The sequence below is a fragment of the Lonchura striata genome, chromosome 20, assembly GCF_046129695.1.
Source record: "Lonchura striata isolate bLonStr1 chromosome 20, bLonStr1.mat, whole genome shotgun sequence".
NCBI lineage: Eukaryota > Metazoa > Chordata > Aves > Passeriformes > Estrildidae > Lonchura > Lonchura striata.
Window position 1 is genome coordinate 10,323,417 of NC_134622.1, and position 13,700 is coordinate 10,337,116.

At 56.8% G+C, this 13,700-nt stretch overlaps 1 protein-coding gene across 1 annotated transcript; it reads left to right on the top strand.

Moving 5' to 3' along the window:
- The first annotated feature begins 6,324 nt into the window (after positions 1 to 6,324).
- Positions 6,325 to 11,855, top strand: LHX1 (LIM homeobox 1). The gene is made up of 5 exons (XM_021524974.2): positions 6,325 to 6,619; positions 7,816 to 8,042; positions 8,359 to 8,636; positions 9,415 to 9,580; positions 9,958 to 11,855. Exons 1-5 carry the CDS (start codon positions 6,450 to 6,452, stop codon positions 10,335 to 10,337), a joined length of 1,221 nt encoding a protein of 406 aa, XP_021380649.1. The 5' UTR covers positions 6,325 to 6,449; the 3' UTR covers positions 10,338 to 11,855.
- The last annotated feature ends 1,845 nt before the right edge of the window (positions 11,856 to 13,700 follow it).

Genomic DNA, 13,700 nt, shown 5'->3' on the forward strand with positions numbered 1-13,700 from the left:
AAAGAGCAGCTCTGGATGTGCCTGAGCCGGGGGCTCTGCTGGGCTCGAGCTGCACCAGCCCAGCTGCCCGGACTGGGCTGTGGGAGGAGGGAGGCCAGGCTGGCCAGAGCCCCCACGGGACTCAGATCCTTGAAAACAGAAAATGGTATAACCAGGACATGGTCTAGGACAGTGACAAATGCCAGAATGTAGAGGCAGAAATCAGTCAGGCCAGAGCTGGCAGAGGCAGGCACAGGCAGGAGCTCTGCATTCGCTGTCCCTGGGCAGAGGCTGCTGCTGGCCCGGGGGATGCTGAGCCAGCTGTGCCCTGCAGCTGCGTTTTCCTGCCCGGGTCCTGTTTGCTGGGATTTCAGCTATCCCTCCCAAACGTTCAGCACGGCAGTGATGTCAGCACCAAACCCTGACATTGTGCTGATGACAGAAACCCTTCTGTGCTGAGAATCCTCTTCTGCGGTTCTTGAGAGGGACGTGCAAAGCAGCAGCCCCTCTCCCTTGCGGGCAGCGCCAGGGCTGGGCAGTGCCAGTGCGTGTGCCCCTTTCTCCGCACGAGGAGCTGCTCCCGGTGGGAAGGAGGCGCTGCCCGCCCTCGGAAAGGGCAGAAAGGAGGATTTTGGCCAGGGTCACGCAGCAGGGCAGGGCAGAGGGAAAGCTCTGGGCTCCCCCTTCCCTCCGAGCCTGCCGAGGAGCCGGATCCGCCTGGCAGAGAGGGGAGATTGACTCTCACTCCCAGGGAAGCTCAGCCACTGTGAAATTAGTAAATTACACAGGCCCACAGAACTTAGAAAAACAACATCATCCTGGGGGTACTGAAATAATTAATTTCCTAATCAAGTACACCTTTCTTTCTTTAATTTGCAAACAGCACTCCGGTGTGATTCCCCATTTCGGGCACCCCAAGGAAGGAATCTTGCGGGCAGCAGAGCCCGAGGCAGGGGTGAGTCCCCCCGAGGGCTGCGGGACCCCAGCGAGGGCCGGGCGATGGTTTTGGGGGAGGCTTCGCTGTGCCCCGGATCCACCCACGGGCCGGAGCCGCGGGGCTCCCGCCGGGGTTTTGTGCCGGGCTGTCTCCGGCTCCCGCTGCACCCTTGTTTGCTTTAAATCACTTGCAATGCGGAGGCTGTCAGACAAGACAATTAACATGGGGAAGGGGGAAAGTATTACCATCCATTATTTGCCATAACATGAATTTAAGCCGGGAAGTCAAATGATAAAATATGTGGTGAAAAGTGTTGGTGGTGGGAGTGCCTAAATGAGTAATAGCCCTGGGCTTCTGAGCCTTGAACTTAACGTGCTAAGTAAATCCCCGAGGTCAAAAAGTATGAAAATTGTTGCAGCTTGGGGAGATATATTTTAACTTCGGAGAAGGCCCGTGTAGATGCGCTGCCGGGGTCGGGGAGCAGCCGCTGAGCAGCCGCAGCTCCGGGAGCCGGACCGATGGTCGGGGGATGGGTGCTTGTTTTGGGGGGAAATAAAAACAACCTGGAATGAAATATTGGAATGAAATCGGGCGAGGAGGGCGCGGGGGCGAGCCGGGAGCGCTTTGTGCCGCCCGCAGCGCCTCGGGCCGGGCCAGCGGCGATGGGAAGGGGCGGCCGCGACCCCCGGGACCCCGGCGGCACCGGGCCGGGGAGCGGGGCCGGGATCCCGCTCCGCTCCGCCGCGCTCCAACTGTTCCCCTTTAAAGCTCCTCCTGCCGCCCGCGCTGACCACGCGGCGGATTTATGGAGAGAGATGTTTTAGCAGAATCCCCCCGAGTCCCCCATCGGCCCTAAATCCCCAGCCCGCGTTCCCCGGGAGCCCTCCTGACACAGAGCATGCCAAAACAGCTTCGTTTTGCCTATGCATTAGCAATCTATTTTACCTTTTTGACATCTCTCACACATAAAACCGTAAGAGAGAAATAAAATATCTGTCTCTGGGCGAAAATAAAGCTTTGCCTCCCTCCTGATCTATAGGATATAAAATAAAGCCATGGCTTTCATAGTGGCTTTTCCTTAGACCGGAGTTGCTTTTGCACACACGGAGACAATGAAGATGGATGAGCCGGGAGCGGTGCGTCCTCCGGGGGTTCGCTTCACCCTCTTTTTTTATAGCCCCCCCTCGCCCCCTCTACTTCCACACTTTTCTTTCTTTTCTCTTTTATTCGCCTTTTATCTGCCCTTTGCCGAGGGAAGGATCCCGCTCAGCTGTCCCGCAGCCCCGCCGGGCTGTCCCCGGCCCCGCTCCCGGCCACCCCCGGGCCCTTCCCGGCCGCTCTCCCGTCAGTCAAAGGCGGAGCCGCGCACCTCGGATTTGTAATTATTTATTAACCGTATTTCCCATAAACAATGCATGAGCCCGGAGCGTAAGCGACAACATTTAGCGACGTGGGCAGAAACCCGGGAGGGCTAATCACGGGGGTGGGGGGCAGGAAAATAAATAAGGAAAAGGAAAATAAATAGAAAAGAAAGGAAAGAAAAGGGAAAGACGAGCGGAGTCGGGGGGCGACAGTGTGGTGTTTACCCTCAGCATCGACCCGAGTGTGGCAGGATAAACTGGGACCTTCTAATACATAATTTAAAGATCTTTTTCTTCTTTTTTTTTTTTCTTCCAAGCTCTTTTAAAACAAACCTGGGGATGGATCCTGCGGTTTATCGCGCGGGGATGTTCTAAAGGCTTAATTACATCTTAACTTCAATATTTGGCCAGAGCATTAGCCGCATATATATTTAATCAGGCGGAGGCGCTCTTTCTGCGGGGGAAGGTGCTGCGGACGGGGCAGAGGTGGGACCCCCACCTTTTCTGCGGGGTGTCCCCCGGGCCGCGCTGCCCCGGCGTGCGGAGGGGTCGGAACCGGAGCCGCCGGTCACCGGCCCCGCCGCCGCTCCGAGCCCGGCAGCGTCCTGGAGAAAGGTTTAAAGGGAGGGGGGAAAAAAGAAAATCAAATTTCAAATGAATGGGGAAAGAGGGAAAACTCAGTGCTGTCGGGGATGGGTGTGGTGGGAGTGCGTGCGAGGGAAGGTTTTGCCCGGGGGGATGCGGGGATGCTCCACAAGGAGCCGCGGTGGTCCCGGCGAGGGGCTCAGGGGTTGTGCAGCACCGGCACCCCGTAAAGGAGACAGAAATCCCATTACTGAGCGCAGCGGTGGCGAGAGGGGATGAGAAACAGGGTGATGTTTAACTAAAAAGATGGGAACGACACCCATAAAATGCAAATTTAAACTCGCCTGAAAGGGACTTGTTTTTTTTTTCCTTCGGTATTTGATTTAAAATAAATTTGAGTTTGGGTTTGTTTGGCTTTTTTTTTTTTTTTCCCTCTTTCATTTTCCCTCTCTCTTTATTTGGGTATCTTTCACTAGTCACTATTTTACTTACACGCTGTGTTTTTTTAAATTTTAAATTTTTTTTCCTCTTTTAATTTCTATCCTTTATTTAAAAAAAAAAAAAAAAAACTTTTTAAAAATCTGCTGATTTCTCCCTTTCCTTTTCTACTCTCCTAACGTCCCTTCTTTGCAGCGCTGGGGCCGGCCGGGGTTGCTCTGGAACCTCTTGGCCGGCTCCCCGCGGGGTTCGGGTCCCGCCTGGGGCTGGGGCCTCGACCCAGGAGCGGACCTGGGCGAATTGCAAAATAGAGTGAAAACCAAAAAATCCCCCGTGCCCGGCAGCCGGCCCTCTGCGGGGGCGGCGCACGGCGCTGCTCCTCGGGGGCTCCCGGGGGTGCCCCGCGGGGCAGCCCGGGGATGCTGGGGTTGATTTTCGGATCCTGCTGGAGACAGGCGCGGCCGATTTGGCCTCTCAAGCCAAATGTGAGCGGGGATCCCCGCTGGGGGGTGAGGCAGAGGGGGCACCCCGCTGTCCCCGCTGTGCCCCTCGCTCTGTGCCGCCTCCCGTCCCGAGCGGGGCTCGGGGGGTTCGGGCGGACAGAGCCCCCCGGGGAGCGCAGCGGTGCGGGGGGACCCCGGAGCCCGCGGGGGGCAGAACCAGATGCTTTCGCTAACGCCTGGGAAAGGAGAAAAAAAAAAAAAGTAATCGCTGTGAAAACTGGTGCTCGATGGACACGAGATGCTCAGCGCCTTCCCTCATTCACCCCCACCACGCGCGGCGGCGGGGCCGCGGAGCGCTGCCCTGACGGCGGCCGCAGCTGTCGCCTTCCCGGGCGGCGGAGCGGGGCCGCCCGCCCGCGCCGGCTCCGCATGAGAAGCGCCCATGTGCGGGGCACCGGGCGGGGCGGCCCCGGCCCCATTGATCCCCGCCACGGCCCCCGAGCGAACCGACAGCTGCGCGGGGCAGCGCCCGGTGCGCGCCCGACGGGGCCGGGGCTGCCGGGGCTTTGGAGCGCCCGCGGGGGCTGCGAGGCCGCACCTCGGCCCTGGAACCGCCTCGCCTGCCCGGCCGGGCTCCGCATCCCCCCCGGTGCCGGCTGCCCCCCGCGCGGAGCGGGTTAGCTGCTTTCCTTTTTCTTACTGTCTTTCAATTTATGCCTTCCCGGTTTTTAATTTTAATTTTTTTTTTCCCCCTCTCAAGGACGAGGAAAACAGACGTGAAAGAGAGCGAGCGCAGTGGGTACGGGCGGGGGATGCTGCGGGCCTCCGCGGCTCTCGGTCGTGCGTGGAAGGCCGGGCACGCTCGGACCCTTCCATCCGCCCTTCCCCTCCCGATCCCCCGCCCGTGCTCAGCCCGCTGGGACGGGGAGAGGGGCGGGCTCGGGGCCGGGGCCAGGCGGCGACACCTCCCCGGAGCGGTGGCTCCGACGGGCAGCAAAGCGCAGAGGAAAGAGAAAACTCGTCCCTCCGCACCGCCCCGGCCCCTGGAAGGTAAAAGCGAATTAATTTTTATTGACCAAAACAAAAAGAAAAAAATAAGGTTCACGGCGGTGGCCGGTACTCCTCGGCCCCGGACGTGCGCTGCGAGCGCCGGTAACGGAATCACGGCGAAGTTCCCGGCGCCTCCGCTGTGCCCTCGGCGCTGGGGTGGCCGCGGGCCCGCCGCCCCCTCCCCACCGGGGCGGCCCCGCCGGAGCGTCCCGGGCCGCGGTCCCGGCCCCGCCGCGCCGCTCCTCCCGGGAAAAGCGGCCCGCCTCGGCCTTCTCCTCGACTCCGCGCCCCGTGGGGGGACCGGCACCCAAGCGGGATCCCGTTTGTCGCCGGTCCCTCGCGAGGCGCTCCTCCGGCCACCGGGTCTCTCGAACGGATCCGTGACCCCGCGGGGGTGCCGGAGCCCACCGAGCGGCACCGCGCCCGCGTCCGTGCTCCCTCACACCTACCGGGCCGGCCGTCGGCGGGGCGATCGCTCGGTGCGCCGCTCGCTCGCTCGCTCGCTCGGTCGCTCGCGGGCCGGCGGGCGGAGGCGGCGGCGGCGCCCCGGCGGCTCTATAAAGGGGCGCGGACGCCCCGTCCGGCGGCGGCGCGGCGGGCGCGGGGGGCGGCGGCGGCGGCGCGGATTGGCCGCGGCGGGCGGTGACGTGAGCTCTCGGTGCATAAGGCTGCGGCGGCGGCGGCGCCGGGACCATGCAGAGCCCCTGCGCGGCCGGACGGACGGCGGGGCCGCCCCTCTGCCCCGCGCCCTCCGCCCGGCCCGGGCCTGCGCTCCGCCACCGCCGGGCCATGCCACGCCGGGGACACGGGCGGCCGCCGCGCCTAGCGATGCGCGGGGGTAGGTAGGACGGACGGACGGACGGACGGACGGACGGACAGAGCCGGGCGCGACGGTGCCGCCGAGAACGTCGAGGGAGAGTGAACGGGAAGAGAGAGATAGAGAACGAGGAGGAGCGGCGGAGCGTGTCCCCGTCCCCGCGTGTCCCCATCCCCGCGTCAGGACGCGCAGGGCGATGTCGCCGCGGCAGCAGCCACAGCCCGTCTGACCGCCACCGCCTCTCCATGCCCCGGCTCGTTATTTATTATTATTATTATTGTTGTTGTTGTTATTATTATATTTTTTCCTCCTTTGATTTCTCATTGGGAAAAGCACTTTGACTCCTGACTGCTCTACCTCAGACCTTAGAAAAAACTCATCACGCTCGCTTTTTTGGCGGTTTTATTTTTAATTTTTTTAATTTTTATTTTTCTGAGCGCCGATCTTTATAGCCGTTATTGTTTTATTGTTGCTATTATTATTACTATTATTATTATTATTATTATCCGTGTGGTTGGTAGCGGCCGGGATCCTGCGGCTGTGTCGAAGAGCTGGGCAGTGGGGGATTCTCCTGTGTACCCCTCCTAGGACACTCGAAAGAAGATTTTTCTTCTTCCTCCCTTTCTTTTTATCCTTCTTCACTTCTCCAAGGCTTTTAAAAGATACATAAACAAAAACAAGAAAAAAGAAGGAAAGAAAAAAAAAAAAAACAAAAACAAAACACAAACCAAACCTTCGCCGGTGTTGTCGTCTTTCTAAAAAAAAAAAAAAAATTGTTTTTATTTTTTTTTCCTTGATACCTGGGAAACCGCTGCCCCCCTCAGAACTAACCAAAGACAATGGTTCACTGTGCAGGCTGCAAAAGGCCGATCTTGGACCGGTTTTTGTTGAATGTACTGGACAGGGCTTGGCATGTGAAGTGTGTTCAGTGCTGTGAATGTAAATGCAATTTGACAGAGAAATGCTTTTCGCGAGAAGGCAAGCTTTACTGCAAAAACGACTTCTTTCGGTGAGTACCGGCCTCCGCCTGCCCCCGCCGCTCCTCTCCGGTCGTTTCTCACCTCCATTTTTTCCCTTTATTTTCGTTGTTTTCCCCGTTGCCAGCGGGACCCACAGGGGCCTCTCCCCTCCCCGAGACACGCGAAGGTCTCAAATCGCGGCTGCTTCTCCCGGTGCTCCCGGGGCAGGGGACGGGCGGGGGTCGGGCCCGGGCCCGCTGCTGCCGCCGCTCTCCGCGTCCGCCGGCCGAGCTCGAGTTGCCCAAAGTTCCCTCCAAACTCTGGAGCGGCGGGCCCGGCCCGGGCCAGCACGGCCACTGTCCCGGGCCCGGTGCAGCGGAGCGGGGTGACCCCGCCGGGGCTCTCCGCGGCCGTGAGCCCGGCCTTGTTCCCGGTGCCGCCCGGCGGGGCAGGCACGGTGCGGCGCTCCGCGGGCCCAGCGCATCCCGTGCACCGGAGCCAGGCCGGCCCGAGGGCGGCGGCCCTTGCCCGCTGGAAGGATGGATGGATGGATGGATGGATGGAGAGGGAAAGGGTGACCGACGCTCGCTCGCCGCCGCTCTCCCCCCGGCCCGCTGCGGCGCCGGCATCAATCCCGGGCTCGGAGCGGCCGCCGGTCCCGCCGCCGCACACCGGCGATAAGGGCAAGGATTGACTCGGGGCCGGGGAGGCCGCGGAGCCCCCGCCGTACACCGGCACAGCGCCCGGGCCGGCCCCGAGCCCCGCCGCCGCTTCTCCCCGGGAACAGGGACGGGCACTGCCCCGAGCTCCGCCGCTTCTCCCCGGGAACGGGCCCGGCGCTGCTCCGGTGCCGGCTCCCGGAGCCCCGCGGGGCTGAGCGGGGCACCGGAGGCCTCCGGCCCCGCTGTCCCCCGGCTGCCCGCGCCGGCCTTGCCCGCACCGGCGGCTGCTCCAGCCGGAGCGCGGCCGGGGCCGGTACCGGCACACAGAACGCGCAGGATTTCTGCGAGCCGCTTGTCAGAGCGCCTAACGCGGGTGTCGGGGCGCGGGGACACCGGGCAGCGCAGCCCCGGCGTTCGGCGGTCCCGAGCCGTGCCCGGGCCGGCCTTGATTTTCATTTTTCAAAGCTATAGTACCGGGAGGAGAGAGCGCTCTGCGGGGATGCTGGGTTTGATGTAAGCCCGTTCCCCGCGGCCGGGCCGCGCTCGGCGGGCGCTGCTGACCGCTGCCCGGCCTCTCCCCGCAGGTGTTTCGGGACCAAGTGCGCGGGCTGTGCCCAGGGCATCTCCCCCAGCGACCTGGTCCGCCGGGCGCGGAGCAAAGTGTTCCACTTGAACTGTTTTACGTGTATGATGTGTAACAAGCAACTCTCCACCGGCGAGGAGCTCTACATCATAGACGAGAACAAGTTTGTCTGCAAAGAAGATTACCTAAATAACAGCAATACTGCCAAAGAAAACAGCCTGCATTCAGGTGAGGGAGCGCGGCCGGGGCGATGAGGGCAGGGATGCGCTCAGCACCGGCTGCTCCTTGGGATGAGACGCTCCTCTCCTTCCTCCTTCTCTTCTTTCTTCTGTCTTCTCCTTTCTCTCCTCTCCCTTGTCTTCCTCTCTCTTCTCCCTTCACTCTCTTATCTCTTTATTTTCCTCTCCTTCTTGTCTCCCTTTTTTCCCTTCTTTTTCCCTTTTTCGTCTCCCTTCTTTCTCCTCTCCCCCGGTCCTATCGCGGGCCGTCCCTCGCGGTCGGTGTTTCCCCCCGGCTGAGCATGACCTGGGTTTGTTCCCCCCAGCCACCACCGGCAGTGACCCCAGCCTGTCCCCGGACTCTCAAGACCCCTCCCAGGACGACGCCAAGGACTCGGAAAGCGCCAACGTGTCCGACAAGGAGACGGGGAGCAACGAAAACGACGACCAGAACCTGGGGGCCAAGCGGCGGGGACCCCGCACCACCATCAAAGCCAAACAGCTAGAGACTCTGAAAGCCGCCTTCGCGGCCACCCCAAAACCCACCCGGCACATCAGGGAGCAGCTGGCGCAGGAGACCGGCCTCAACATGCGGGTCATCCAGGTACCGCCGCCTCCGGGCACCGGGCACGGCTCCGGGGGATGCGGGGGCGAGGAGGGGCGGGAGCCCGGCACCCTCCGCGCTGCGGGGCCCGGGGAAGCCCCGCCAGCCTTTGAAATCGTTATTAGCGAGGCGTCCCGGTGCGTCCCGGTGCTTCCCGGTGCTTCCCGGTGCTTCCCCAGCCCCGGCCGGTCCGCGGGGACAGAGCCGCGGGTTTCTTCGTCCTAGAAAAGTCCTAAAGAAGCTGCAAACACTATCGAAATTAATAACCAGAAATGTGAGGGGTTAATGGGTAAATAAGAATGACAACGCGCTGGAATTATTAAAAGGTTTATAAACCCGCAGCGCTGGGGTAATGGGGGGTTAAAGGACCATTAAAGACGAGGTTAGATTGGAGAGGCTCAGTGTGAGGGTAATTAGCAGTAATCTTGTCAGGGTAATAAGAATTAACTCGATCATTCTTGACCTGCACTCGGTGGGGAGCGGGGCCGCCGTCACGCGTGGGTTCGGCCGCGCCTGGAGCGCGGCTCGGTGCGCACCGGGCACGAGAGCCCGGGAAAGGGGGAAAGGAAAGGGGGAAAGGAAAGGGGGAAAGGAAAGGGGGAAAGGAAAGGGGGAAAGGAAAGGGGAACAGGAAAGGAGAAAAGGAAGGGGGAGAGGAAAGGGGGAAAGGAAAGGGGAACAGGAAAGGGGAAAAGCGCGGCCTGGGATGGGGATGGGGATGGAAGGGAAGGGGGGACCCGCGGCTCCCGTGACCGGCGCTCTCCCGCCGCCCCGGCAGGTGTGGTTCCAGAACCGGCGCTCCAAGGAGCGGCGGATGAAGCAGCTGAGCGCGCTGGGCGCCCGGCGACACGCGTTCTTCCGCAGCCCGCGCAGGATGCGGCCGCTCGTGGACCGGCTGGAGCCCGGCGAGCTCATCCCCAACGGGCCCTTCTCCTTCTACGGAGGTGGGTACCGCTCCCCCGCTGCCTCTCTCCGTGCCGGGCTCCGGGCGGCTCTGGCCGTGCCTCCCGGCTCCCCGCCGCCCATCGCGGGGTTCCCGCACCCGGGGGCGGCCGTCGCCGCGCTGCCGGCGGGATCCCGGCGTTCTCCCGTTGTGCCCCCGGTGTTTCGGGAGCGCCGCTTCGTGTCGGCGTCCCCGGCGCTCCGCGGGAAGGGGGTCCCGGGGCTGCCGGAGCCCGGCCAGCCCGGTCACGCGTCTCCCCTGGGGTCCGTGGGTGGCACCCCGAGCCGTGGGTGGCACCCCGAGCCCCGCCAGCCGCGCCGTCCCCACTCGGGTACCTGCCCGCCTGTTACCTTCCCTCTGTCTCTCTTTGTCCGCCAGATTACCAGAGCGAGTATTACGGCCCTGGAAGCAATTACGATTTCTTCCCGCAAGGACCGCCCTCGTCTCAAGCGCAGACCCCCGTGGATCTCCCGTTCGTGCCCTCCTCGGGGCCGTCAGGGACCCCGCTGGGGGCCATGGACCACCCCCTGCCCGGACATCACCCCTCGAGTGAGGCTCAGCGCTTCACCGACATCATGTCGCACCCCCCGGGAGACTCGCCCAGCCCCGAACCCAACCTGCCCGGGTCCTTGCACTCCATGTCCGCGGAAGTTTTTGGGCCCAGCCCCCCATTTTCGTCGATATCCGTCAACGGTGGTGCTAACTACGGCAATCACTTGTCCCACCCTCCAGAGATGAACGAAGCGGCTGTGTGGTAGCTTTAAACAAACTGGGTCTAAGTAAGTGATGATCATCTAGTCTGCTTATTGTTATGGTGTACAGAAATGAGTTCATATAACATCTCTCCCGCCCTAAGACAATTTTACCTTGGGAACGAACTGAATCCGATCGCTCCAAGGCAAGCTTTGCTCTAGACCAGGACAATCTCCATGTTATGGTTGTATCAAACAAGCAAGGGGACTTTTTTGTACCATTGACAAAGGAACTGGGGAAGCTGTACAGTAAAAGTGCTGCCATTCCGTAGGATGGCGTAAGTTTGATTACCCTGTCGGATGTCATCCTAAGAGCCACAATCCTTAGAAACTTCTCGTTAAAAAAAAAAAAAAAATTAAAAATAATTGAATGAAGGAGAGGTCAAAGAAAAGGGGAAAAAAAGCTTCAAGAACTCTCTATAGCGTTCCTGGTTAAGGATGGTTCTGGCATTATGAATCTGTTTGTTCATTTTTGTCTCTCAGAAAGTTCGACAACAAGAAACTCTTTTTAGCTTCAACCATTTCAGCCTGCTGACGATCAGGTGGGACAACTTTTCCTTTTTCCTTTCTTTTTTTTTTTTTTTTTTTCTTTTCTGTTTTGTTTCGGTTGTTTTGCTTTGTTGGATTTTTTTTGTTTGTTTGTTTATTGTTGTTTTTTTTTCCAAAAATAGCAAATACTAAATGTTAAGCCCTCAGCACCAACTCTTCTACCTTCACAAAGCTACACGTACAAAACCTCCTCATCATAGCAAAGGTCACCACCCAGACCTCTAACGAAAATGACTTGAAAAAACAAACAAACAAACAAAAAGTATTCTACCTTCACAGAGAGAGAAAAGCTAAACAAAAAGACTCTATTGAACTAAAAACAGTCAACTGTTTACGTCTAATGTTAAATTCAGGAGCTCAATGTTTTACTAACAAATCCTGTTTTAGAAAAACCTCTTGTTCAAAAGCAAAAGATTTTGAGCAGCCAACCAAAATAGTTCATTTTCTTTTCTGTAGATGTTCTAACAGATTGCAGGGCTTGTGGTTCACTGTGCTAGTTTGTAAAAGGTGTTGTTTACAGAAGGCAAAGAAAAAAAAACCCACAAAACCCAGACAGTTGCCAAATAAAGTAAATATATAGCACAAATACTGTAAGGTGCTTTGCACCAGCAACCCGAGAAGGTGTTTAAAAAGTGTTACAAGGTTAAAAAGAAAAAAAAAAAAAAAAGACAAACATCTTTGCTAATTTTTAGTCCTGTTGAACATTCATGGAATTGTTAATATGACTTATATAGACCCACACAGGTTTTATTTTTGTGTCTTTAAAATAAAAGTCCAAAATATTTAAATTTTATGGTCAAATATGCAGTCAACAGCTGCTACTTTTTTCTTTATATATTAAATTTCTCATATGTCTTTTATTGTTCTAATGAACCTAAGCTTGTGTGACCTCCAGTGCATATTAGACCATTCACTGTATGAAAGAAAACATGTTGGATAAAATTTGTGCGTTTTTAATAAAATTAGAAAATCTGATGTTTAGATAACTTGTGTTTCATTTGATGTTTGAAGCGATTTTTGGAAATTGGTTCTCTCGAGTGAAATAGCCCTGAGAAGGAACGATCCTCTCAGCAGCTAATCCTGGGCAGCTCTTGCCTCTGGTGCAGACAGTGGCCAGAGGCAGCTCCAGCCTTTCCTTCATCTCCAGATTCAGTTGTGGAAGTCCAAATGCCCTGTTCCACAGCATTTTAAATTTTAAAATTCAGAAGTCGTCAAATTATTCAATATCTTCAGTTATTCGTGCTCTGTGCTAAGAGAGAATGTTCAAAATGCTGATTTTATGCATAAACAAAAAGGTGTTGTAAATGTAAAATGCTCGCAAAAATGAGGTTTGCAGTTGATACAGTTTTAGTTAATTCTCCAAAGGTAATTTTACTTTTTTTTTTTTTTTCCTAATCGGATGGCTTGGACACAGCATAACTTCAATGTCCTGAAAGTAATTTTAATCCTTTTTTCTTAGAGCTGAGGCAGAGCCAATGCGTGGCGGCGTTCGGTCACTCTGAAGTTCTCTGAAGGGCAGTGGGGGAGAATATTTTGCTTTGCCCTCGTACAGCCTCAATCTCTTGGAGAAAAATGAAACAAAAAAATGCTGGATTCTTGCAAAATGCCAGATTTTACCTTTTCATTCCCAGCCCTTCTTTCATTACCTCCCTTCCACTTGATGGACACACAGAATTTTGTGCTAACCCCCAGACTTGCCCGTCCCCAGTGACTCCATTCCTTCTCTCCTTGGACTGGGGGTGGGGAAAAGAGCCAGCTCCAAATGCTTTTGAGTTGTACGGTTTGTAATTTTCAAATGGTGATTTTTGATTTTGTTCACTACCTAATTTCTATGCCCAGCAGAGGGGCCACCTAGATAAAGCAATAGTTCACTTTAAACACAAAATGTCTTATATAATAACAATATAAAGGTAAAAAACTATCTGCAAGGGATCTGTTAGTGTTTCTAAAAAAAATAATTCACGCTTTATTAAATACAGGGGAGACTTCTTAAACTCCTGGACTCCGTGTCTAACTCATTTGTTTGTCTTTTGTGCTATTGCCACGTTTTGTTGCTCTGGTTTGCATTTATATAAGTGGAGGAATGGGTGATTTATTTATTTATTCCAAACTTATACTTATCTGGGAAAGATAAATATTGCTGTTTGTGCTGCTGGGCTGGGCTGCTGCTTTATTGTTGAACCAATGATTTTAAATGAGGACTTCACCAAATAGGTTTGTTTTGTAGGAAATGTTGAGCTTGCTTGCTTTCTCTCTCTCAGTCCTTGTACAGTTTATTCTGTGTTCATTTAGGCAGTGACACGGCTCAGTTTAGGGCCAGTGTTAGGCTTGGTTTAGGTCAATTTAGGTTGTAAAAAGGAGAATTTGTCTTTTTGTGACGCTGCCATCGCTTCCTTGGGGCTTTGCTGGGTCTGGGGGAGCCCGGGCGCCGTTCCCATGGCCGAGGCCGAGCCCCAGCCCGTGGAGATGGGAATTCTGCTCTCCTCAGAGCAGCTCGGTGCACCTGAAACCCTCATCCAGCAACAACTGCACGGGCAAAACTCCTTTTGAAAGCATTGTCACGTTGGGTTCCTGTAAGTCCTTGTTTACAAGAGCATTTCCACTGACCCCAGCGGCGTTCCCTGGTGGAGAGATGGAGGGAGGGATGGATGGAGGGATGGGAGGATGGATGGGAGGATGGATGGAGGGATGGATGGATGGGTGGGTTGGTGGTTGGAGGGATGGATGGATCGGAGGATGGATGGAGGGATGGGAGGATGGATGGATGGGTTGGTGGATGGAGGGATGCAGGGCTGTGGGAGAGGGGCCTGCAGCGATCCT

What these genes read in the sequence shown, in the direction of transcription:
- LHX1 (XM_021524974.2), top strand. Translation starts at nt 6,450, where the DNA reads ATGGTTCACTGTGCAGGCTGCAAAAGGCCGATCTTGGACCGGTTTTTG. An exon ending in AGAAAACAGCCTGCATTCAG is followed by an intron (nt 8,043 to 8,358) that starts GTGAGGGAGCGC and finishes TGTTCCCCCCAG; the next exon opens with CCACCACCGGCAGTGACCCC. An exon ending in GCCCTTCTCCTTCTACGGAG is followed by an intron (nt 9,581 to 9,957) that starts GTGGGTACCGCT and finishes TTTGTCCGCCAG; the next exon opens with ATTACCAGAGCGAGTATTAC.